General features: G+C 40.1%; 3 protein-coding genes across 3 annotated transcripts in view; 2 read left to right on the top strand and 1 right to left on the bottom strand.

Annotated features, from left to right (window-relative positions):
- LOC125769473 (uncharacterized) overlaps positions 1-25,967 on the top strand; it is a 103,087-nt gene that overhangs the window by 23,418 nt on the left and 53,702 nt on the right. The window lies entirely within an intron of this gene.
- LOC125769475 (uncharacterized) lies at positions 16,759-18,935 on the bottom strand. Its single transcript, XM_049438209.1, has 2 exons — positions 17,632-18,935; positions 16,759-17,558 (listed from the first exon to the last, which is right to left on the bottom strand). Exons 1-2 carry the CDS (start codon positions 18,197-18,199, stop codon positions 17,026-17,028), a joined length of 1,101 nt encoding a protein of 366 aa, XP_049294166.1. The 5' UTR covers positions 18,200-18,935; the 3' UTR covers positions 16,759-17,025.
- LOC125769720 (putative nuclease HARBI1) lies at positions 18,931-23,024 on the top strand. Its single transcript, XM_049438525.1, has 3 exons — positions 18,931-21,803; positions 21,875-22,016; positions 22,079-23,024. The coding sequence occupies exons 1-3, from the start codon at positions 21,327-21,329 to the stop codon at positions 22,231-22,233; spliced, it is 774 nt and encodes a 257-aa protein (XP_049294482.1). The 5' UTR covers positions 18,931-21,326; the 3' UTR covers positions 22,234-23,024.

Here is a 25,967-nt window from a genome sequence, read left to right as displayed (position 1 = left end):
CCTTGTTTATATCTGCGATGGAATTTATCTACCAATCGAAATGTAATCCTAGACCTTTGTGGAAGTATGATGGGTGTTGGAATACATGCGTACCGCTGTATTCCGACACTTGTTGTCAGCGGGACCCAGCACTCACGATCGCAGAGAGCGATACGAGGGAGAGTGAGTGTGGGATAGTAGGGCAGTGCGTGAGAGGTCAAGGATCAGTAGCAAGCTACTTCTAGTAGCTAGTAGCTAGTCTAGTAGAGAAAAGGACTAATATTTTGGCGCACGTAAACACGCGCCTAAAAGAATAAATAAATCGTGCCTGCCTAAAATACCAAAATCTAGCTCTCGTCAGCTTCTATCTCTAACAATGGGATATTTTGTATTATACGGTATGTATGTTGATGCGGCTATTCTAGTTCTCATCCCCGTTATGCCGTGTTCGTCCAAAAACGGAGACAATTTGTACACGCTACTCGACTTTGAGATTAAGGAACGTCTTGCATAGTTGTTAAATCTTTTCGGCATAATTTTCCTGCGGGGCCCATAGGAATAAAGTAGTTTCCGCTTTGACATATTGTTCTTGAGTCACTGCATGGTCACTGATTCGATCACCCTGGCGTTTGCGCTTTTACGTTTGTGAACTGATGAATGCGAGCTATACTTCCTACTAGTTTTTCCCAAGTTGAGAATCGTTCTGCTGCAACCATCTGCTGCTCTCTAACATGTACGTTTACTGCCCTTAGCTCGTTTTCTGTTGTGTATGCTTCTCGTTTTTGTGTTTGCCAACATTCTTCCATTTGTTTTAAAAACCCTGCTCCTTAGAACCAGACAGACTCTTTATCAAAACAGGGTTCCTTGCTCCATTTGGTAGCTAAATCTGCCACATTTAACTTGGATTCCACCTTTCGCCACTCACGCACATCAGTGGAACTAAGGATCTTCGCTACTCGAAATCCCATAAACTGTTTGTTGACACGTTCGCCATGCGGACCTGTTGACAGCCTAATGTTTGGGTTGTTTTGATCGAGGTAGTTGTCATGATCCTAGAAAAGTGTGCCTACGCTAGGTGGCGCTAATCATACATAAAAACGTTTAGAATCCAAGTTAACAGAAAGAGAAAGCATAGAGAAAGACACAGAACGAGAGAAATATAGGTACACGTGTAGGTCACGAACTTTAAATAAGGGTCAACGCTGGTCATCGAGCAGTAGCCAAGTGAACACGAGGAAAGCAAGACAATTTTTAAGCTCACGTGAATATACGGTGCTAGGAGAAATGTTGTTAGGTAAAATAAAATTGTTACCAGTTAACACTGTTGATACCTTCTGTGATCGACTTTCAACCAGGCCAATACTATTTCGGAGTCAGTCCATACTGCCCGTCGTTTTACTTTGAGCCGATGGTTTTCCTCGATACTATTTAGGAGCCGTACGCCCAATACTGCCCCTTGCAGCTCCAAACGCGGTATGGACATCAGCTTCAGAGGGGCGACCTTCGCTTCAGCAGCTACGAGTGTTACGGCGGGTTCATCATCAATTACCATTCTGAAGTATGCTACTGCTGCGTAGGCAGATTTGCTTGCATCTACAAATATATGGTTTTCTAAATTGTTATACGTTTCGTAGTTACCTTCTCGGAACTAGCACCGTTGTATCTTGACTTCAGGTAATAAGGGTAACATCTCGACCCAACGTCCCCACTGTTGATTTTGGGTTTCTCCTATACTTTCGTCCCAATCCGTTCCAGCTGCCTATATGTCTTGTAGCGATATGCGTCAATGTATTAGGAAGAATGACAGCAATCCGAGAGGATCAAATAAACTCAGGTTGCTCGTAGCACTTCTCTTTTCGTTCGATCGCCATTTCTGGTTTTACTATAAATGCATACGTCAGAACATCACTTTCCGGTTGCCATTTCATCCCTAGTACTGACTCTATACTCTTATCCACTTCGATTATCTTTTCCATAATATCAACCTTCATACACAAATTGTCTAGCCAAGTTCTCAAAAACGGATGGTTTGAATCATGAAAGTCGTGTTTGTGATCTGTTGGAAAAATAAAATTTGACGTAAGGCAAGCTTACAAACAAACTGCCAAGATTTGGATCATTATACACAAACGGAAAGCCGAAACTGTAAGCTTTTCGTCACGGAAAGGCGCCAGTTGTAGAACGTGTGAATCTTTTTCTGTTGCAGTTCGAACCAAAATGTAAGTATTTTACTTCGGAAACTATCGAAAAAAAAAACAAATGAGTAACATATATAACATAAAACTTAAATATGTTTGCTGGTGACAGGCGAGATTACAGTATATCGTACTGTTGTTTCTGCTCAAGAAAGTACTGTTGTTACTACCTCTGTCGTTGCATGGTAACCGCAGAATGACCCGGCGCACAGGAAGGGGCATCAGGTTAACGTTCAATAGCACCGAACGCCAGTAACTTCTTCGACATTCAAAAGCATATAATTACATATGAATAATTATATGTATATTTATGTAATATTTAGCGGTCCTTTCCAACAAAAGCCCTTGAACGACATCGAGGAAAGGGTAGCCAGCCTCACCAACCTGAAGGCTACAATAGCGGGCAACTCGGGTCGTTCTTACGGCATGCCAAAAGCAACAGCTATCAGCAACAACAACGATAGCAACAAAAACGACAGCAACAACAACGACTGCTACATCGAAAGCAACAACAACCACCAGCCGGACGAAGATCTGTCTGAAGAGCGGGCCGGAACACCTCCACCGGCGCGAAAAAGACGCGTTAAGCGTAAAAACACGGAGGAGGTGTTGCGGCAAAATCAATAAATGATAGACCTCATGCGGCAGAGCATTGAGGCCCAAAACCAACAAACAGAGGCCCTGAGAAATGCCAAAAGCGCCATAGAAAAAATAACAGAATTATTTAAAAATATTTCTAAGTAGTATTAGTTTTTTAGTTTGTTAGTTAGTTTAGTTAGTATAGTTTATTGAAATCAAATGAACTGCTTCCATGAATTTATTAGTTTAGTTTTAGTTAGTATAGTTTAGTGTTTCCATGAATTTATTAGTTTAGTTTTAGTTAGTATAGTTTAGTTGCTCTAGTTTTAGTTAGTCCAATTAGTATAATTACAGGAATTTTGTGATGAACTAATATGTGATATATAATTATGTAGGCGACGCGTGTTCATTAGTTTAAAGTACAAAACTTTTTATTAATGATGACTCGTTGCTTACAGTTGAGTTGCTCGATACAAACTAAAATTTTAGTTCTAAGCTAATCCTACTTGTTGTGCCTAACCGATGGTGTTTGGTGCAGCGTGGCATGATGGTGTCGGATGGCGAACGGGGTCCAGAACTGCTGAGTTGTCGTCTGGTTCGGTCTGGACGACAACCGTGGGAAATGTTGCACTGCTCTAGGTGTCGTATGACGGTCGCTTGTCATAGGCACATAACTATATTTCACAAAGAAAACCATGAATTTAACTATTTGTCATCTGCCTTTTTTAATCAGAACTTGGCTCTTCCATTCCATACGCAATACACATGTTATAAAGATATGTTTCAGTAATGCAGAACAAACGACACTCACGACTGCTCGTTGTGGTTTCAGACAACAGACGACTTTAATCATTTTACATCTCGTTACATATCAACCCATACTGAAGCAGAATAGTTGTATCTCAACACCCCTCCTCAAGCTATTCACTATTGCAACCCGAAAGATGTACAATGCTTTTTAAACGTAGGTGGAGAAAGAGCCTTTGTAAACAGATCTGCAGGTTGATCAATACTATTCTTGTATCGTACGCTGATCTTGTTTTCTTATACACATTCCTTAATAAACTGAAGCTTTACTTGAATATGCTTCAGCTTCTTTGACGGCGTATCCGATTCAGCTATAGCAATCGCTGATTGATTGTCTTCGTATATGACCACTACCTGATTTTTCCGCAGCCTAAGTTCCTCAAATAATTTGTTGATCCAAAGCGCTTCACAAATGCAATCAGCTAAAGCACTACATTCTGATTCGGTTGAAGAAAGTGCAACTGTCTTCTGTTTCCTCGAACTCCAAGACACAGTCGACCCATAAATTTGGAAAACGTGCAGAGTGACGGTGACCAGAATCTGACGCCCAGTTTGCGTCAACAAAACCTACTATCTGCTCAGCAGATTCACTTCGAGTATAAACTAAGCGTTTTAGTGTTGTTCCTCGAAGGTATCGTAAAATTCTTTTTAAATGTGTCCAATGTTGCTGCGATAAATACGATTGAAATAGGCTGAAATAAGTCACAGCCGAACTCAAATCAGGACGCGTTGTCACCATACAGGGTTTTCCAGCCCAGCTCAAATATATAATGAGAGGTTTCAAATTCGTAAAACGCAAAGTGAAAGAAGCACGACAGTATTCAAGTCTGGAAAGCCAATTCAAAGTAGTAAAATAGCACCTCAAAATCGTAACACCAAATCTCAAATTCAGCAGTTGTTTACCTCTACTGACGTTTTGGCGGTTCTTCGAAACTATGGGATAAAGGTAGCGATAATAAGTCAACATATTTTTTTAAAATAAATTTCAAGTGCTTAATTAAAAAATCTAAAAATATTTATTAATTTCCATTCAGTTTTGCCCTATTCTGTACTGTTGTAACTGTCATTGTTATTTTAATATTTTTTGGAAAATACTAGTGTTGGGTAAATCTGATTCAGATTCATGAATCTGAATGAATCTTTGAACTGAATGAATGATTCTGAATCTGAATGTCAAAGATTCATGAATTTTCGAAGATTCATGAATCTTCGAAGATTCATGAATCCTCAACGGTTCATGAATCCTCAAAGATTCATGAATCCTCAAAGATTCATGAATCCTCAAAAATTCATGAATCCTCAAAGATTCATGAATCCTCAAAGATTTATAAATCCTCAAAGATTCATGAATCCTCAATGATTCATGAATCCTCGAAGATTCATGAATCCTTGAAGATCCATGAGTCTTCGACGATTTATGAATCCTCAAAGATTCATGATTTTGCGTATTCTTTACGCATCTTGACTTCAATTGTAACCATTTTGTGAATGGAAGTCGGTTTGCATTTTTTATGATTATTTTTCCCAGGTTGTTAGCAGGTGGGAAAGTTTAGAGCAAATTATTTAATGCGGTAGTGTAGCTGCGCTTTGCTGCGCCTTGGGGCGGCCCGATGGTGTATGTGATAAACGGCGCCGGTACACACTGCAGGACTGGGTATCAAATCCCATCCGGACTGTCTCCCCGTAGACTGACTATCCTGTTACGTGGTAAAATAAGTCTTGATACGGCCAGGCCGTTCTCACCGAACAAGAAGAAGAAGAAGTCAATGTGCGTAAAGAATACGCAAAATCATGAATCTTTAAGGATTCATAAATCATCGAGGACCCTTGGATCTTCAAGGATTCATGAATCTTCGGAGATTCATGAATCTTTGAGGATTCATGAATCTTCGAGGATTCATGAATCTTTGAGGATTCATGAATCTTTGAGGATTCATGAATCTTCGAAGATTCATGAATCTTCGAAGATTCATGAATCTTCGAAGATTCATGAATCTGTTGGGAGTCGACTCATGAATTGAATGATTCTTCACTGAAGATTCATATGAATGACTCTATTCAGAAGATTCATTAAGCACAACACTAGAAAATACTGATGTACTATAGGCATACAAAAATGCATATTTTGTTGTTAGAGTTATCATAATTAATATACAACAAATATTTTGACGTAACTATCGCTACCTCTATCCCATAGTTTCGAAGAACCGCCAAAACGTCAGTAGAGGTAAACAACTGCTGAATTTGAGATTTGGTGTTACGATTTTAAGGTGCTATCTTACTACTTTGAATTGGCTTTCCAGACTTGAATACTGTCGTGCTTCTTTCACTTTGCGTTTTACGAATTTGAAACCTCCCATTATATATTTGAACTGGGCTGGAAAACCCTGTAAGATAGGTAAGACAGTCTATCAATTCACGATATGGTTTCTCTAAATTCTGCTGTTCTTCCAACCTCTGCAGCTGTAATTTGGCACACATTGGAGTCATTGCTGGCTTACAGGATTCCATTCCAAAACGACGAAGGATGGCTTCAGTATAACCTGGCTGAAACATCTCGTTCAATTTTGATCCCCAGAAATCTGTTTGCTTCGCCAAGATCCACCATACGAAATTCACGTTGCAAAATATCTTTCATTTTCTGTACCATCGCCAATTTCTTACCGATAATGAGAATATCATCTACATAGAGCAAGAGATATATCGGACCAGTATCACTATCCAATATGTAGAGACATCTATCCTCCAGGCAACGCCGAAAACCAATTCTGTTCGTGAATTCATTAAATCTTTCGTTCCATGTTCTAGATGCTTGTTTCAGCCCATAAATTGATTTGTTCAGTTTGCACACCATATCACCCTCCTCAAATCCTTTGGGCTGTCTCATGTATATGTCTTCGTTAAGCCGCCCATTAAGAAACGCGGTCTTCACGTCCATTTGATGAACAACAAGATTGACTTTTTCACTAAAGCGAGCATCATACGAACTGTCGATATCTTTATGACAGGTGAATAGGTTTCGAAAAAATCATATCCGTATCGTTGCGTGAAACGTTTTGCAACCAATCTTGCTTTTCTTTTGATAATAGCACTTTCAGGATCTTTCTTCAATTGAAATACCCACTTGCATTCGACGGGCTTTCTACCACTGGGTAGCTTCACCAGCTGCCACGTGTCATTCTCGGACAATGACTTCAACTCATCATCTATAGCTTCTATCCATTCGGGCCAATCGGGTTGCAACTTCAGCTCTTTTACATTCTCAGGAATGTTTCCTACATAACTTTCCGCGTTGAGTGCAAAAGCAACACATGAGTATTGACTCAACCAAGTTGGAGGTTTGGATTTGCGATTGCTCCGACGCAGCTCTTGAACGAACTCTTCTACATTCGTGTCGCCATCTAAGCAGTCACTAAATTCTTCTTGAACCTCATCCACTTGCAACTCTTCAGCTACAGCCTCACTTGGTGACAATGACTCTACTGAAGCATCCATACGAGAACCCGAATTTGATGAATGGTTTTCTAAAATATTAAGCGGAGAAAACTCAGATGAGTTGGACGAGGGACCAGCCAGTTCAACACCGGAACTGCTGCATTTCGAAACAGAAGTTTGAAATTTCATCTCACTAGATAACGGCAGCTCTTCAACTACGACATCTCGGGCGACAAAAACCTTTCGACCATCCAATAGACCAGTGCTCCCCAACCTTTTTAGTACCGCGGACTACTTTTTGTTCGACATAAGTATATCGCGGCCCACATGAGACATCTAAGAACGGATTTTTTTAAATAAAACATTAGCAAAAAATGTAATTGTCCGCAATCTGACACATTGAGGGGTGTAGAACGATTTCGTCACGTAAAAACGCTTGAAATGGTAAACAATACGTATTAAAATGATCGGCCCAACGACCGAAAATTTCTTCCGCGGACCACTTCTACTTAAGCCACGGACCACAAGTGGTCCGCGGACCATAGGTTGGGGACCACTGCCATAGACGATAGCATTTCATATGACGTTTTGTCGTTGGTTAACGCCGCTGTTGGACTTCGGTTTATTATGAAGACTGCCGCTAAAACTGCTTCACACCAAATTGTTTTCGACATTCCAGAGTCTTCAATCATAGCTCTTGATTTTTCCATTACCGTCCTATTGAACCGCTCACTTACACCATTTTGTTGCAGTGTATACGGTACAGTGTATTCAAGCTGTATACCTCGTAATCGGTAGAAATCACGAAAAACTGCTCCAATATACTCGCCTCCATTATCACATCGTAAACGAGAAATGCGACTGTCGAAGTGTGACTCCGCCATGGCAGTATACGTCTGGAACGCCTCCATAACTTCGTCCTTTTTACGCAGCATATACACTGCAGTAAAATGCGAAAAATCATCAATGAAACAAACAAAATATCGTTTACCATTGTAAGATGTCGGCGTTATGGGTCCACACACATCACTATGGACTAACTCAAGAGGACGAGAACTTCTAGGTAACGGTATAGTAATGAACGGTTTTCTCATCTGTTTCGCTTTGAGACATGGCTCACAGACTATGCGCTCCATTATATCCCGTTTGTTCAACATCAAACCCTTCACCATTTCCGTGTTCACCATTCTTAGCAGTCCATTTTTGCCAATATGTCCAAATCGCCTATGCCATAATTCTTCAGTGTTCATAGCATCCTTCGATGCTAATGCGATTGGTTCTTTAACTCGCACAATTTCCACATCCAGTACGTACAGGTTTTTTTTTCTTTCTTCCAGTACAAAGGACTTCGCCATTATTCAAAATTTCGGCTCTACTCCTTCCGAAAATCACTTCCATCCCCAACTTTCCAATACGTTGGATGGAAAATAAATTGTAGTGTAGGCCGGGAACATAAAGCACATCAGTTATACGGCAGTTCAATTTTTGCTTACCAATCCTTGACACTGCTTTCACACATCCAGAGTAGTTACTTTTCAATAATTGTCCAGAAGCCACTATAATGAAAACTGGCTTATCCAATTTTTTCACGTCACGCAACCAATCAACAGTACCAACGGGCGGATCAGCCAATCAACCATATGATCAGAAGCGCCGGAATCAATTATCCACGAATCATTCTGCGAATCATTTGCTACCGTTGCTGTCGAATGGCCTATGAACACTCTTTCTTTACTTGATCCTTTTTTCAAGCTTCTTGGCTTCTGACCTCTCTTACACCGTTTTCGAGCCCAAGTAAACATTCTTCAGCTGCATCTAAACACTGTTCAACCGTAAGTAAACATTTGACGTCCAACTGAAATGTTGTTGCCTATCTGAACATTGTTCAAACGCAACTAAACATTTATCAATCGCAACTAAACATTTGCTATCCGCTATGCCAATGTAAGTTTATATTGCCCGGGCTCGTTTCTTGTTATGTGTTCGCTTGTTCGCGCGATTGTCAAAATCGACGGTAAACAATCATTGAGTGCAAATCAGAAAGTAAACATTTAGCTGTTGAGCAGAACGAGCATTTTTTGTATTTCAAGTAAGTTTTTTGCGAATATTGCAGTCGATGGATACTTTAAAACAAATTTGTTTGTCCCGTTTTAGATATGGCAGATGAAAATATTGAAGAAACACCGTCCCGAAATCCACGAAAACTGAAAACAACTTCCAACGAAGATCGCGAACGTATTGTGCTGGCAAGAGAAAAAGGCAGCAGCGTTGCTACAATTTCTGAGACATTAAATATTAACAGGGCCACAGTGTATAATGTGTTACGAAAGTATCACAATACCATGAAAATAGAAGCAGACAAGCGAGGAAAAATCATGGAAAAAAAAATATCACCACTGATACGGCAGAAAATCCAAGAGTGGATTGATGAAGATTGTGGAATATCATTGCAGAAAATAACAGCTAAAATTTCCGAAGAATTTCAAGTTAATGTTTGTCGTTCTACAGTGGCCAAAGAGATTTCTGATTTCAATTATTCTCTCAAAAGGTTGTACTTATACCCAGAACGACGGAATGCAGGAGATAATTTAACAGTGCGAAAAGATTATGCTATAGATTTCACTGCACTTCGTAACAGCGTAACTGAAAATTCTATCGTATTTGTTGACGAGGTCGGTTTTAAGATTAGCATGAGAGTAACGCGGGGTAGATCTAGTGTAGGAACAAGAGCTGTGAAAATAGTGCCACAAATAAGAACTCGCAACATTTCAGTAGTATGTGCAATGAACAAGACAGGCATTGTTCACTACAAAACACGCAATAAGGCGATCGACAGATCGTTCTTTATGATATTCATGGTAGAGCTAAAGGAAAAATTGCGATCTCAAAATATTACCAGCTCAATTGTTGTAATGGACAACGTTCCATTTCACAAATGTTCTGAGATTAAAGAATTATTCGCCGAGGGGCCAGATCGGATTAAATATTTACCTCCCTACTCGCCATTTCTGAATCCGATCGAAAATCTATTCAGTAAGTGGAAGGAAATATGCAAACGAGCGAATCCAGAAACAGAGGAGGACGTTATGAACGCCATAGAAAATGGGAAATCTCTAATAACATCTTCCGATTGCGAGAATTATTTTTTGCATATGTACAGCTACATTCCACGGTGCTTGAGAGAAGAACCAATTAATGATTAGTTCGGCAATAGGCCACTTTTTGTTATTCAAACAATGAACTATTTAAAAATGTTTAATCCTACAAGTGGGAGTAAAATATGTTCCTACCACAAGACTGAAAAGAAATAAAGGAATTTTATAATGAATTACATACATAAAAAAAATTATGTGAATTAAATTTTGTTTATTTTTATTCCAATGTTCTTTGCAAATCAAAGAAACCAAACAAAGTTCAACCTCTTTCATGTAAACGTACCTGCTTGGAGGTGTCAAATGTTTAGTTGCGATTGATAAATGTTTAGTTGCGTTTGAACAATGTTCAGATAGGCAACAACATTTCAGTTGGACGTCAAATGTTTACTTACGGTTGAACAGTGTTTAGATGCAGCTGAAGAATGTTTACTTGGGCTCGAAAACGGTGTATTAGGACAATTACTTTGCTTATGTCCTTCTTTTCCACAAGCATAGCACTTGAACTTCTTCTTTCTTCTGCCAGAAAACGCTGTCGATGTAACATCCTCTACTTCACCACTATTCATGCGTTTTACGCTTTCATTAAGCAACCGAGCGCTGACAAATTCCAAAGTACATTGGTCTTCCGAGAGCGTTTCTAGTACCGTAACCAGTTGACAATATGAACATGGCATCGATTGCACAAAAAAAATACAATCAATCGTTCATCCATCCTTATGCCAGCTGATTCCAACTCCCGAACGGTTTTACCAAACAGCACCAAATGCTCATCCATTGCACTGGTTTCGTCGTACTTGAGTGCCAACAATTTTTTTAACAAAAAAAAAAATGCCCAGAGCAAATGTTTTCGAGCAAATGTGTTCTGTAAAGCCTTCCAAACATCCAACGCATACCTCTTCTCTTTCACATATTCCAGTTGAGAATCCGCGATATTTTCGATCAAAAGTGCTTTACATCGAACATCCGACTTTTTCCATTCCGCAAGTCCCTTTGCTTTTACCTGCTTGACCTCTGCAGAATCAGAGTCAATCACACGGAAATCTTCAACTTCTTCCGGCTTCATCTGAATGCATGGCAGAAGTCCTAACTCCTCCAAATGCACCTCTATCCGGAAGCTCCAGTTGGCAAAATTCGTTCCGTCGAACAGGTAGATTTTCCTTTCTTCTTGCATCGTATTCATGGTCAATCACGATCAACAAAGGAAATCTTCAGAAGAAAAAGGAACTGGGATTCGTAGGAAATTCACTCTTTTTTATAACAAAACTGAGATCTTTAGCATGGAACTGGGCCTATAACCTATAAAGATATGTTTCAGTAATGCAGAACAAACGACACTCACGACTGCTCGTTGTGGTTGCAGAGAACAGACGACTTTAATCATTTTACTTCTCGTTACATATCAACCAATACTGAAGCAGAATAGTTGTATCTCAACACATGTTGTGTAACCCCGGCTCTAAACGCTTAGCAATTGTCGCGTTTGCGAACGCGAATCAGAAAATTTTTGCGAAACTCCATATAAAAAAAAATGTGAAAAGTCGCTATACGTGTATTTTCAGCGAAAAATCGCGATTCGAAGCGCGACTTGACGCCATGACAGTTTTCTGTAATAACAAGGTAAACATGGCAATACCAAGGTAAACTAATACAAATTAAAAAATTAAATATTTTGAGTGTTATTAAATATTGTAAATTAAATTAACAAATCGAGTGCTATTTATTTTTTAAAAGTACGCAGGATTTGTATATAATTATTGTGAATGTCAATATTATTTTAAAAAAGAAGAATCGCTGTTAATTCAAAACAAAAATCCCATATCGTGGACAAATACATGGCTGCATAGCTTATGAATTTATTACTTGTATGTTGAACTTGTTTGAACAAGATAAATTAATTAATAATTAATTAATTACTAATTAAATTAATTAATTAGAAAAAATATTAGAGTTAAAAAATATTAGATAGTCCACAGCACAGTGTTCGATCCCTTTTGGAAGCTGTGTTGAAATCGTGGTTATGAATACATGTATATTGATGGTAGTTTGCAAGCTGTGTTGGAATCGTGGTTATGAATACCTGTATATTGAGGGTACGGTGGCGGTCATGAAATGAGAAAAAAGCCATACACGTTTGATTACCCGTATTCGAAGATTTTTACCTTTATGCTACTCGAAGCTGTCGATCCCAATTCTATTTTGCCCAGTGTATGACGCGGTGGGCAAACACATCTTCGTTCACCTATTTATCTTGTTACAATTCTTTCTGGCTACCGGAAAAAATTATAACAAGATTTTCCAGCGTTAAACACACAAGAAAACAAAACGGACAAATCTGCGGTACTGTTAGCAACAGCCGTTATTTGTATCACAGGAGTTACCAGCATCCTGTTACGAGCTTTCTTGATGGTCCATTGCTTTGAAACATCGTCACTGGGGTTAAAAACTTGCCTTTCTCATCAACTTCATCAAAACAATAAATTTACTATTTATTATAATTTTCTTTGTTTAAATTAATTTAATTTAATTCGAAATTAATTTCCCGCTACCGGCCAGATTGAAAACATAAACAAACCTTGCACGAGAAAACTTAAACAACCTTGAAGTCGCGCCGAAAGTCGCAAAATTTTTTGGGAAAACTGTGCTACGATTGTCGCGTTCGCAAACGCGACAATTGCTAAGCATGTAGGCACGGGGTAAGATACAACATACGTTCGTTATTTGAGTTGCTTTTACTGGAGTGTAGTGCAACTGTCGAGCACCTAACAAACATCTAAATCTATTTCAAAGCAATCCAATGGTGCGCTCTACTATTTCCCTACCTAAAGAATGGTTTTTATTAAAAGCAGCATCTGGTGTGCTTGGAGCAGGATTACGTTTGGGGTTTATCAACCACGGTTTTGATCGGTATCTAGCATCACCTGAGAACATTTAAAAGATTGTTGTTGTGGACACGTCTTGTGTCACGCGACATCGTCATCTGGGCTGTTCGCGACGTGCGACATCCTTAGATGACAAGAGATGTCATCCCAGCGATCCCACGTGCTAGGCTCGTGGGCGCAACCATTTTTCCCCCATTTTGCATCCAGCCAACTTAGCGAAAATGTCATCAGGCAACGGAAGCGGATATTCATAAGGGAGAAGAGCAGCGTTTAACCCTGTCGAGTAATCTCCGCATATACGTAAATTACCATTGCTCTTTCGAACGATAACGATGGGGGCGGCCCACTCCGAGTAATCCACCGGTGAGATTATTTTCAATTTTTCCAATCGATCTAGCTCCTTGTCGACAGATTCTAGCACCGCGTAAGCGACCGGTCTTTTTGGACGGAAAACCGGCCGAGCATCCGGCTTCAATTGAAGTTTAATGCAGGCCTTAGTACACAATCCAACTCCAGTAAAAACGGCAGGAAATTTGCCTTCTAGACTTTTGGAAACAGAATCTGCAGAGACGCGATTGCAAAATGTGTTCATTGGTACTGACCCAAGGTCAAAGAGGTCCACTAGATCGGCTCCCAGCAATAACAGGTCAGCTCTGATGACCCGAACTGTTGCCTGACGAGATGTACTCCCGATACTGATATCTGCTTCGAATTCACCTTCTAATTGGAGATTGCTACCTGCTGCTGATCTTGCTCTAACTGTTGGTTTTCGTAACCGTGGTTTCCCCAGACGTTCCCATAGATTCTGGTTTATGATGGTAATGTCGGACCCAGTGTCTAGTTGTAGTTGCGTAGTTACGCCGTTTATAAGTGCGTTGACATATTTCCGTTTCTGTTTAACCCGGCATACATTTACTGTTACAACTCGATTGTAGATAGTTTCTCTTTTGACACGACGTCGGTTAGCCGTGTTGCAAAATCCATCACGATGTCCGGTACGACCACAGTCTGTGCATGTATGGTTTGTAAACGTGCATTCCCTCATCCAATGTAGCGCACCGCACAGCCAGCAGGGATTTTTTGGTTTGGCGAACGACACGTTCTCATTGTTTTGCTGTGTGCGTCTTCCGCGTGCGCTAAATGTGGAGCGTTGTTGGAATGGCTGCTGATGTGGCATCGCTGCAGACTGTTGCTGTTCTCCGCTTTTCACCGCTAGGACCTGTTCAGTCGGACGTGTGATCATGGCACCTTGTTTTTTGATGGTATCCAAACGCTTACATTCGGCAGCCAACTGGTCTAGAGACATGTCGCGTTTGTCTTCGATGCGAGCCAGGAGTCGGGTGCGGATATCTGTATCTTCTTCTTCTCTAAGTCCACAAACGAAAACTAAACATTTCAGTTGATCCTCCGTCAATTTCCCAAGCTCGAAATCAATGCAGGCACGATTTACTCGAGATGCATAAGCTAGCATGTCTTCCGATTTCGGTCTTGTAACGTTGAAACACTTGAAACGTCTGCTAAGGAGTGATTCCGATTTGCCGAAAAGCTGCTTCAGTTTATCCAAGATGGCGTCGAACGAAAAATCATGTGGCAAGCTAGGCAAAATGAAATTGATTAATCTTTCGTGCTCCATAGGACCTAACTTACGCAGTAACAATCTAAGTCTGGCTGCTTCGTCGAGTTGAGCGGCATCCTTGGTGAGCAAACCCTCGTAACGCGAGTATCACGCCTCAAACGTTATACCAGGTTCGGGTTCGAATCGAAACTCGTTGATTTGTTTCGCTATGCCGGCACTTATCGACTCTGGATTGCTGATTATTGCGGGTTGCGGATGAACCTGGGGTTGCTGTTTCAACAGCTGGGCTATAGATTGCTGTTGCTGAGCCATTTGCTGCTGCTGTTGTGCCATTTGCTGCTGGAGTTGTTGCAGGACTTGGAGCATGGAATTTCCGTCGCTGGCAGATGACGCCGCATTGATGAATGAGAGCAATGGCGTCTGAGCTGCAGTTTGAGATAGCGGAAAGCTTCCATTTTGTGCTGCTGGCACGTTGATGCTCTGCGCGGGTGGCAGGTGGTGGTGCTGTGCAGTGGCGGCGTCTATATCGGTTGGCCACTGCTGAGATAAACGTCGCTGCTCGTCTGCAGCGGATGTTCCCGGGTTGGTCATTCTCCGTCGTTTGCGCGTAATTTTGCTAATGTGTACGTACGCGTTTCACTGTGTTCCACTGTATGTCGCTTGTCCCTATGACTAGATTTATTATATTTGGTTCACGCTTTCACTGTAACTTGTAATCCTCGTCGCCACTTTTGTGTTCTCACGCACTGTGATAATGTTCACGGGTAGTTACGTAACACAAATATAACATATACAAAATACTATCTTTATTTATTTTAATACAAGAACCTTCACGCGACGCGAGCTCCGCATGCTCGTACGGTACTAACACCAATGCCCGGTGATCGTACGGCCGTCCCGTGCCAACGTCCTTGCTCGGATGCAAAATGGGGGAAAAATGGTTGCGCCCACGAGCCTAGCACGTGGGATCGCTGGGATGACATCTCTTGTCATCTAAGGATGTCGCACGTCGCGAACAGCCCAGATGACGATGTCGCGTGACACAAGACGTGTCCACAACAATTGTTTACAGGATAATTTAATGTATTACCTAGTAGCTTGAATGTAGTTTCTCCACATCGATATTTTCTTTCGAAAAAAGCATCAATTCCGGATACATTCCAAATAATCGTGATTGGCTCCTCCGAATTTGGCATTCACGCAACGAATTGTCAAATCTACCGGTACCAAAAAAATATAAAGTACACATCAAAAGACACAAAACGTAACCTTTACTTACAATAATCGCGTTTAAGCTGTAATATCCCTTTCGGTTAAAATGCTGGTCGTAATCGTCCACCGGTGCAATAATTTTGATGTGTGTACCATCAACACACATCACAACACCAGGGATGCCACTTTTGGAGAAAAAGTATCGTCGCGCATCTTGTTGCTCATTTGGTTCCATCGCTAAAGAGATCCACACTTCGAAGGAGTCGGCGTTGTTTTGCCAGATCTTCCGTTGCTTCTTCTTCACTGCTACTATCGTCACTTACGTAGTAGAAGAAAATCATTTTTAATGTTTATTTTTTTATTCTAACCACAATCTTTTCTCAAGCTAACAGTAACTGGTGGAGGTAAGGGAAGTGTTTACGTTTTTTGTTTTAATTTTGAACAGTTTGACACAGATGGTTCCCAGCGGTCAAATTCTTCGTTAAGCGGGCTTCAGATGACGAGTTTTGGTGTGTCTCTAAATCCAATGCATTAAGTTGTCGGTAAAATCTGTTTGATGATGTTTGTTCCGTTTCTATATATGATTCTGGTAGTGAACCTCCGTATAGTTGGGTAAAAAATACGTCGAAATCGGTTGGGCTATTATGCGTCGTATGAGTTTCGGTGGATGAAGAAGGTGCCATAGGTATAAGGATCTTAGATTTTATCTTTTTCATGCGTTCGGAAGTTGCAATGATACCTACAGTAAAATGATACCTACAGTTGCTTACAGTAAAATGAAAAAAAAAAATAAATAATGTAATCAATAATTCTGCAATTGTAACGCATCTAGATTGATCCATTGCACTTACACGAATTTCTTCTTTTTCTTCCGAATTAAAAAACCGGGAATTCAAGTAGTTAAACCTAGGATCTATAAGAAGCGCCGTCTTAAATACCATATTCTCCTTTAAAACTTCAAGCCGTTGTTTAAGGGCCCGAGTTAGTATATCAACGAAGCGATTCCCTTGAATGGGGCTAATTTCAATTATGGTCTTCATCCATAATAGCTAAAACTCATTAAGAGAAGTATGTTTAGCTTGCATTTTTTTTTGTGGTTACATATATATACAGGTTTAAATGCCTCCACATACTCCTTAATAAATGACCATTGTTCCATAAGATCTAAATTTGAAGTACTATTTTAGTATAAAGAAAAAGGGTAAATTTCAAAATATTTTACCTAGCTCCGGGTACTGTTGACCAAGGTCGGTAAATAAATCTTCGTGGTCACAAAAATGTTTGAGCATCTCAAAGATACCACCCCATCTTGTTTTGGAGTACAGTGGTGAGAGAGACTCTTCGTTGAAAATGGCTTTATACGCAATTTTTCGACAATTGTTCGACACTGCAGTACATTTGCGTATTTCAGTATCAAATTTCTTCACGACATCTGCTACCGAAAGTTGCAAAGTATGCACGGCGCATCTCACCAACGTAATTGTGCTAGAAAATTCCTTTTCAAGGGAACTCATCCAGTCCAACTGCTCGGTGGTATCCGTGTGATCGTCTTCGTCCGTTGGTAAACTAAAAGAGTTTTCAAGATCTGATTGCATTTGTTTGACGGTAGCGATCATATTTGCACCGTTGTCACAAGTAACCGCAAAAATTTGATCTAACGTCACTTGGTACATGCCCAGGATTTCCAAAATTTTGCTTTTTAGATACTTTCCAGTATGCCTTTGGTTCAATTCTATCATTCCTGTTGAAATATATGGTTTTGATTATTACTAACAATTTACATGATAATGAGAATGTTAAAAGTCTTTACAAGGGATATTTTTCAGACTGTAAAAACATTTTCGGAAAAGTTATAACCATTGAAGATACATTACCGATGGTATAAATAACAATATCTTCTTGTTCTGTATCGTAAAACTGGATATTAACACCCAATATATGCCGTCCGAGACGTGTTGCACTATCTATTTTAAGGCAAAGAAGGTTTCCTTGGACGGCAGAAAATATCGCAGATCGAATCTTTTCAACAGCAGCTCCCAGGTGGCAGACAAGATTTTTGCGATTTAATTGTACTTTCAGGGCATCACATATGGGTTGCAGGATAATCTTAAAACCTTCCCATTCTACGCACATCATGGGCACGTTGTGCAAACAGACCAGTTTAATTATGCCCTCTAGTAGCTTTTGCTGGTCCAAAGCTACTGGAACTTTCATTATTTTTGTTTGTTTTCCGGGAGCTGAAGAATCTTCTTGCTGTAATCCATGGGCTGTAGCCAACGTTGGATGTGCCGTTCTTATGTGGCGAATAAAATTTCCCGGATCAAACTTCTCAGATTTTTGTCGATATCTGCAAACATTGACAGTGTCAATAGTGCATATCATTACACCATTTTCTGAAGAAACGCAGTTTTCAATTAGGATATCACGCAGCTTCCGCTTCTATCCTGATGTGCAAGCCATCTTTTTATGATCTAAAATTCAACGAAATATCACACTGGTAAATTACGAATAACGTGAACACAATTACAAGACAAACTATAAGGTTTGCGTAGCCTACTATTGGGGTCTATGATACCTTAAGTTAGAAAGCTAAAACTTTTAGCCCGGATCTGTCAAAACATCGAGCAGAATCGAGCGGGAAATTGTTGACAGGTAATATCATCATGCAAGGATTCCTCAAGGACCTAGCATTTTGACATAAAGAATTACATTAGGCTGCAGTTTTGTAGAACCGCGTTTTGACGAAACAGGAATTACAGCGTCGAAATGTAGTTCGAAATATAGGCATAGCACAAGTAAAAATTTGTATTACTTTTCATAAAAAGCTTAACCTAATTAAACTCATGTAATTTCATTTTTGTTTTAAATCCTAATTCAATCAACATTCAGCCGAATCAAATATGGCCTAACCTGTTTCAGACCTGCTAGAAAAATGCCTTGTTTTGACATTTGTCGAGCAGCTGATCGAAACTAACATTAGAAAAATTTTCTAATCTGAAATACGCAGGCTTATTTTGCTGAGCTGTTTGTATGGAAAACATGCAGCAAATAAGCCGCCAAACGTCAAAGTCCATATAAAAAAACTAGTGGAAGGTATCATAGACCCCATTAATGGTCAAACGAATAGTCAAATGAATGGATTCAAAAAATGCCATTGTGTCGAATGACATTTTTTAACGTGAATGTCAAATGAAAGAGCTGGATGCGAATGCGAATCTTCGAACAGAGTGAATGTCAACAATTGCATGTCAATGAACGTCACCGTTCACAACACTGCTCTTGCGTTACGGGTTTTTACGTGTTGTGCCGACGTTGGAGAACAGGCTGCTAGAAACATAGCCACATCCAACACGTATACTTTGATGGTTTGCGTGGCGTCGTCTCTCCATAAATATCGCTGATACTGACGATCCGCTGGCCGAATTACTAAACGATGAAACATTTCTCTTATGTCTCCGGTTAAGACATACGTGTACTTTCTGAAGTTGTACAATACTCCTATCAGTGAGTTTAATAGATCCGGACCTTTTAACAGTGCTGAGTTCATAGACACTCCTTGTATGGTAGCTGCCGCTTCCCAATCGGTAAGTACCAACATTTTTCCGGTTTCGTTCCTCCTAGTTCATTGGTCGTTGCTTCGTGTGAATACCCTTTCCATTCATACTCTCATATTAAAGATCGGACTTTTTCATACAGACTATATCTTTTTGCAATCGTCTTTCCAACGCAAGAAATCTTTTATATGCCATATCGTAGCTTGGTGGAAACTTTCGCTCATCTGTCTTCCACAATAAACCCGTTTCAAAACGTCTTTCTATTCTTTTAGTTGTGCTAACCAGCAGTGCTCGAGCTCTTTTGTTTTCGTCTGGCACAATTGGTGTTGTTGGGATGGATATATTTATTTTATCCTAAATTTTGAACTCCAGCACTAACCGCGTTAAGCTGTCCAACATAGCTTCAGAATGATAACCTACAATATTCGTTATTGTTGTTGAGTTCGTCCGTCCGTAGATGCCCCAACCTAGCTTACATTTGGAGGGTATAGGATCACTCCACGCAACTTCGCGGACATTCGACGGGACTATTAGATTTACGTTATCCAATCCAATTAACATTTTTGGCACTATCTTGTTGTAATCCGTGATTGGTAGGCCACTTAAATGGAGATATTTAGAAACTAGTTCATGATAGCATAACGGTTGCTCCTAAATTTGCAAACTTGCTACCGTTCTCACACCTTTTACTTGGTATCTATGGTACAGTTGGTCGAAAATAGTTAGATCATTGACCTTCATTGAATGTCTCTCCGTACGCGCTACTTATCCAGTCCACATCATTTTCAACGTTTCTTCGGGTTCGTTTATCTCCAGTCGTTTGGCTATTTCTTCGTCCAGCAATGGTGCAGATCATGGCTTAAGCTTTTTTTTTGTATGCATTTTGGCTTATCCGCTGTCAGTTCCCCATACAAATCGGCAGCCAAGTTCAGCCTAGGAAATATGGATTAGAAAGTTTTCCTAATGAAAACTACTCGATTAGCTCGATCAGCTGCTCGACAAATATGTAAACAAACCAATTTACAAGCGGTTAAAAACAGGGTAAGGCCATGTTACCCATATGCTGTAAATGTAAACAAATCAACAAATATCCATAAATGCACATAAATTTAACACGTTTCAACATGTAATGTGTTGTTAAAATGAATTAATTTAAATTATTATTTTTTTTTCGTTAGAACGACCTGGCCGTATTTATTTATTTTTTTACCACGTAGCCGGATTCCTTGCCACGGGGGTTTGGTCCGAATGGGATTTGAAATATGGATCTGAATGGTAAACGCAACGGTGTTAAATGTATTAAAACGGTATTAAACAACACATGATGTATGTAAACTGTGCTTTCAAACTACGAACCTTTGCGCTACTGTATGCTTCTGTTTTCTGCTACGTATATTTCAGAGATGTTCTCATTCTTTATCATACAACAGCAGCATCCAACCTAACCTTTTGTGCATCATGCAGTACTTTACTTTGACTAATACCGTTGCGTTTACCATTCAGATCCAGATTTCAAGATTTCATTTATTTTCTTCATATTTTGATTCAGTAAAAAATACCTTCGCGCGCAGCGCGGACATCATTCGCCGAGATTCGATCGACGCTCACTTTAAAATGAGTTATTTGCCCTTTAAAAACCTGTCTAGACTACAAAGCTCAAGTGTTTATTTTTAATGCTCAATATATCTTTGCTATGCCATGTGTCATCTGCAAACGTTTATACTTTGTCATTTATGTGTTGGAAAGTGTACATTTTCTGTGCGTCTTCGGTGTACAGCCATTGTTTGTAAATAGAGTTTTGGTTTGTAAAAAGCGTTATTGAAATGTTATTTTTTTATAATGCTTTTAATGGTGAAAATGAGGCAAAAGTGAAATTAATAAGACATCGCAGGAATCTTCGGTACAACACAGATCCCCTGGCTTTGTCCGATAATGCGTAAGCGGAATGATTGGAGATGCTTTTGGTTTGTTTATACACTTTAATGGTTATCATATTGCAGGTTGTTGAAAACTTTAGAATTTCTAAATCAATTTTCATGGATTTACTGGATGGACTAGATTCTTCTGTTGAATCTCTAAGAGCGCATGGAATCTCTAAGAAAGAAAAGTTGGCTGCTTGTTTGACATTCTTTGCATTCGGCCGCTACCAACATGGGGTTGGTAAAGATTTCCATATTGCGATGGCGCAAACAACTTTTAGTAAAGTTCTGCGAGGCACCTTAAAACCGTTTCATACTTTGAATGCGGATTGGATTTGCCTGAGTATGACGCAAGAAGACAGAGCGGCTGCCAAGAACTATTTTAATAGCAAAACAGGCATCCAGGACGTAGTGATGTGTGTTGATGGGACACACATAAAAATAAAAAAGCCAGTAATACGTCCACTGCTGTACCTGAACAAGAAATCTTTCTACAGCATAAATGTAATGATTGTGAGTATATAATGAAAAAAAAAAAAACATGTGCTTGAATCATAATTGACTAAAAATTCTTTACTGTTTAGGTTTGCGATCATAAATTGCGTATAAGAGTTGTTGATGCTAGATTTCCCGGGTCGCACCACGATGCACATATTTGGCGAGTGAGCAGTGTCCGAAATTACTTTGCTAATCTTCACAATGTAGAGCAAAACGATAAGCTTTTAGGTAAAAGTTACTTTGTCATTCGAAAAAATAGTTTTAATGTATATTTCATCTTTATATTTCAGGTGACGCAGGCTATCCATCTGAGCCGTGGTTGGTTAGGCCCCATAGAGACCCAGAAGAAGGAACTGTTGAATCTGAATTCAACATAAAACACTCTTCTGGTCGTATTATAGTGGAACAGGCGATCGGTGTCTTGAAATCACGGTTTAGGTGTTAAGCTGGAATAGACAGATCGTTGAACTATGATCCAGAAAAATCTGGTTTCATTATTAATACGTGCTGTGCATTGCACAATATGTGCATAGAAAATAGATTGGAGTGGCAAGAAAGTATGACTGATATACTTACAGAACTTGAAATGAATGAAATGAATCAAAGCATAATTTTGGTGTTATTTTTAATTATTAGAATTCTTCCTGGATCTTTCCAATTCTAATTTCGCATACTGTAGCTTTAATTTTTTTTCGGCAATTTCCTTCCTTAGTACAAACTCTCTATCGGCTATTTCTTTCTTCATTTCTAATTTCATTTTTTTTAGTTCAAATATCCTTTTCGAATTTTCTTGCTCCATTTCAAATCTTGCTCTGTTTGTTTCTTGCTCCTCTTGACACGAGTCTTGACACGAAGCAACTTTTGTTGAGGTAGGTTGTACTTGCGAAGCTCCAGCAATTGTTGCTCCGCAATCGTTTTCCTTTTTACTCGTCGATTTGTTCTCGTCTCAGGTATGGTTTCACAATCTTCAGCAACTACGTTATGCTCTGTTACTTGAGAACAAGCAGCGGTCTCAACTTCAGAGTCAGTGTTGTGTTGCTGCTGTCCACATGCATTTAATTGCGACGAGCTACCAATATGCGTTGGTGCAGAATTCACGGGCTCCACAGTACCCAATGCAGGTACATTACGAGTACCGTCAACAGCACGTTGCAAATCTAAAACCTCAATCACTTTCCGTTCGAGCGCATTGAAGTTTCGCAACGAGCATGGGCCTCCTCCCGTAGCACGATATTCGCTCCTATTGTGAGCTTGCTTCTTCTTCAAGCCTGATTTATAATCAGCCCAAACCTACGATTGTAAAAGAAGTGATAAAAAATATTACACTGGTTATTAAACAGCCTTTTACCTTTTTCCAACCAGATACGTCTTTTGTCGGAGGGCCCAAGTCGTTCAGATTTGTGGCTACTTCATGCCAAAATTTGTTGGACCCCTTGTCCCGATTCTCCGCTACGGACCCGTTCCTTTCAATCAAAGAAACAAGCACCTCAAACTGTTGTTTAGTGGTAGTTTTACGTTTATCCTGAAACACAATTGTCATGAAAATAATCTCGAAGCCCAATATTTCATAATTTGCAAATACTCACAGCCATTACGACAATTCCAAAATCAAATCAACATTAAAGCAAACCAACCAAATGTTTTGCACGCGCAAACACATCACAAGCTAAATCACAGCTTCTCAGGTGATTCTATTCAACCTGTTTCTTAGAAAATTTGGTTTCATTTTGAGAAGTGCGCGCTTCATCAGGCTGCTGGCACAACTACTTTTACAATATACAGGGTGTTCAAGCGACATTTGATAGTTCCTTACGAAAAAATAAACAAAATTTTTGTTTGTGAAAACAGAAATGTTTTCCAACGAAATTTCCCAATGTGCAATTCAACCACGCCTGCTAATAAATACTATTGCCGCTATGTTCTGGCCTACAGGCGAAGTGAGATAAAAAACGTGCACATACGCATATACACGGTACGCTGGCGATCCCAATTAGCCCTTTCTCCCTCTACCTAACTAACGATCATCCTGCTAAAGCGAGAATGCGTGTTGAGATCGCGCGTCGATACGCACTAACACATTCAAAGACACCATGCGTGTACACAGCGTACGAGCGCCTGCACGATCCTAGGGGCGTGACGCGGGTCGATGTGGAATCCATGTGGAACGCATCGGGATTGCTCGCAGCGTACGGGCGCATACACGATCCTGGCGGATGAATATGGAAGCTTTCGAGTCCATGTGGAATCCTGTCGTAATCCATCACGGCGTCCATGTGGAAAGCAACGCTAGCCCTCGCAGTGTACGGGCGCTTGCACGATCCTTGCGGGTGAATGTTTAATGCCGGTGAATGAGTCCATGTGGAAAGCAACGCGTCCGCAGCGTACGCGGTGGTCGTAGCGTGCAAAAGCGCATTCACTTTTCTTCATTTATTTGTATTAAAATCATTATTTATTTACAAACCACCGATTACAATATGTTGACCTCACTTTGGGCTAATAGTTGCAAGATTTTCCCGTGAGATATTTAAATAAAATAGTATTATATTTCAATTACAAAACCGAGGTATTTTTCGCTACAATTCTATGCCTTGCTTTAGCTATTTCCTCGCGGCCGTCCGTAACGTACTGGCTTTGGTTTTTATCGAATAACTAAAAAAGTTGAAGAGCTAGACGAAAATGATGTTCTATAAAGTTGTAAAGAATAACATTTTGCATCTTTTAAAGATTTTTATAGATTTTTATACAAATGATTAACCATGTTAATTTGATTAAATATATCGGGGATTGCTTTAGCGTCACAAATTTAATTTTTAAATTCTTTCAAACATACGATTTGGATAAAAGTGTAAAAGACAGTGTTGACCTACTTATGAACAACTGTTATGAAAAATTTAGGACTTCTGAACAGCTTTTTAATTGATCGTTCACTGCCTGTAGTCCCATCGTTCGACACCTAATCGACGCATCCTGTTACATTCATATTCTTTACCTATGTACCCGAACGCATCACTGGTAAGCGAGTCGGTGTTTAGCCGGTAAACATTACTTGGCTAAGCAATGCTTTGTGGTATGACTCAATTCTGATCAAAGGTATTCGGTTTCCCCTAGTCGCACCTACATAACATCCTGTGTTCATTACCTGTCTACAACAACCAGTAACACCTTCCGCATGCATAGGCGCGTAGCGACAACGAACAGTGCTAGTTACCTGTCGTCTGTCTGAACGCTCATGGGAAAAAATTAGCTTGTGTAGCAGCTACCTCGTATTTCTGTGCGTTTATAGAAATTTTCCATAAAGCCACATCTTGAGGGTAGTTAAAAAGGTCCAAACAGCGCCTAATATTTTTTATCGGAACGGCCGTAGAAAACAAACCTGTCATGCAATATTTTTCCCCAAAAATATCTAAAAGCACGAAAGAATTATTTTTTGCATCATACGTGCAGTGAAATCCATTCCCATTCAGCTTCATTTATATACGGTACACAACGTACCCCCTCAACGACTGGTCGGATGGCGCAAATGTAAGCATGACTTTCTTCTACACCAATTTCTAATCCAATGTTCTCTATCATTTCAGCAAAAGCTCCAAGGAAGTTGTATGGGGAAAAAAGATTCTCTCACGCTCTCACGAGAGAGTGAATTTGAGGAACCCCCCTGGCGATTTTATTTTCTGGAATTCATTCATTTTTTTTGCTAAAATCCGGCATAGATCCACACGCTACGAACGCTCGCGGGCGACTGAAGCGGGCGTGGCTACGCGGGGCTTTATATACCAACCCGGTTTGAGTGTGTGCGTGTGGTCGCTAAATGTCTTCCTCCGGGACTCCGCGGTGGATTCCGAACAGACCCGTTAGGGACCATGAGAACAAAAGAAACTCGACCGCATGAACTCGCTTTTGCATGACTGGGGGATGTCATCTTCTTGTGGGGTTTGCCCGTATCGTATGCACTGTATTCCTATGTGCAGCGAAAGATCGTGTTTTCGTCATCCTCTTCGAAATCATTCGTACGTGTGAACCGAAGATCACTGCTTGAACCTACACGCACACAACAACAGAAATACGGAGAGCGCGCTCTGCAATGGAATGCTAGGAATGGACCGTTTCTCTTTTTTGCCCTATGCTAGCAAATAGGAAATGGTCCGAACATCTCTTCCTTCGGACCATTTTTTGCATGGC

Source organism: Anopheles funestus, chromosome 3RL, assembly GCF_943734845.2.
Source record: "Anopheles funestus chromosome 3RL, idAnoFuneDA-416_04, whole genome shotgun sequence".
In the NCBI taxonomy this organism is placed as follows: Eukaryota; Metazoa; Arthropoda; class Insecta; order Diptera; family Culicidae; genus Anopheles; species Anopheles funestus.
This window is presented reverse-complemented; position numbering and strand designations above follow the sequence as displayed.

Excerpts from the sequence above, each read along its gene's own strand:
- LOC125769475 (XM_049438209.1), bottom strand. The coding sequence starts at position 18,199 with ATGATATGCACTATTGACACTGTCAATGTTTGCAGATATCGACAAAAA. Across the intron at positions 17,559-17,631 it reads TTTACAGTCTGAAAAATATC|GAATGATAGAATTGAACCAA; the intron begins CCTTGTAAAGAC and ends ATATTTCAACAG.
- LOC125769720 (XM_049438525.1), top strand. The coding sequence starts at position 21,327 with ATGCTTTTGGTTTGTTTATACACTTTAATGGTTATCATATTGCAGGTT. Across the intron at positions 21,804-21,874 it reads ACAGCATAAATGTAATGATT|GTTTGCGATCATAAATTGCG; the intron begins GTGAGTATATAA and ends TTTACTGTTTAG. Across the intron at positions 22,017-22,078 it reads GCAAAACGATAAGCTTTTAG|GTGACGCAGGCTATCCATCT; the intron begins GTAAAAGTTACT and ends TTTATATTTCAG.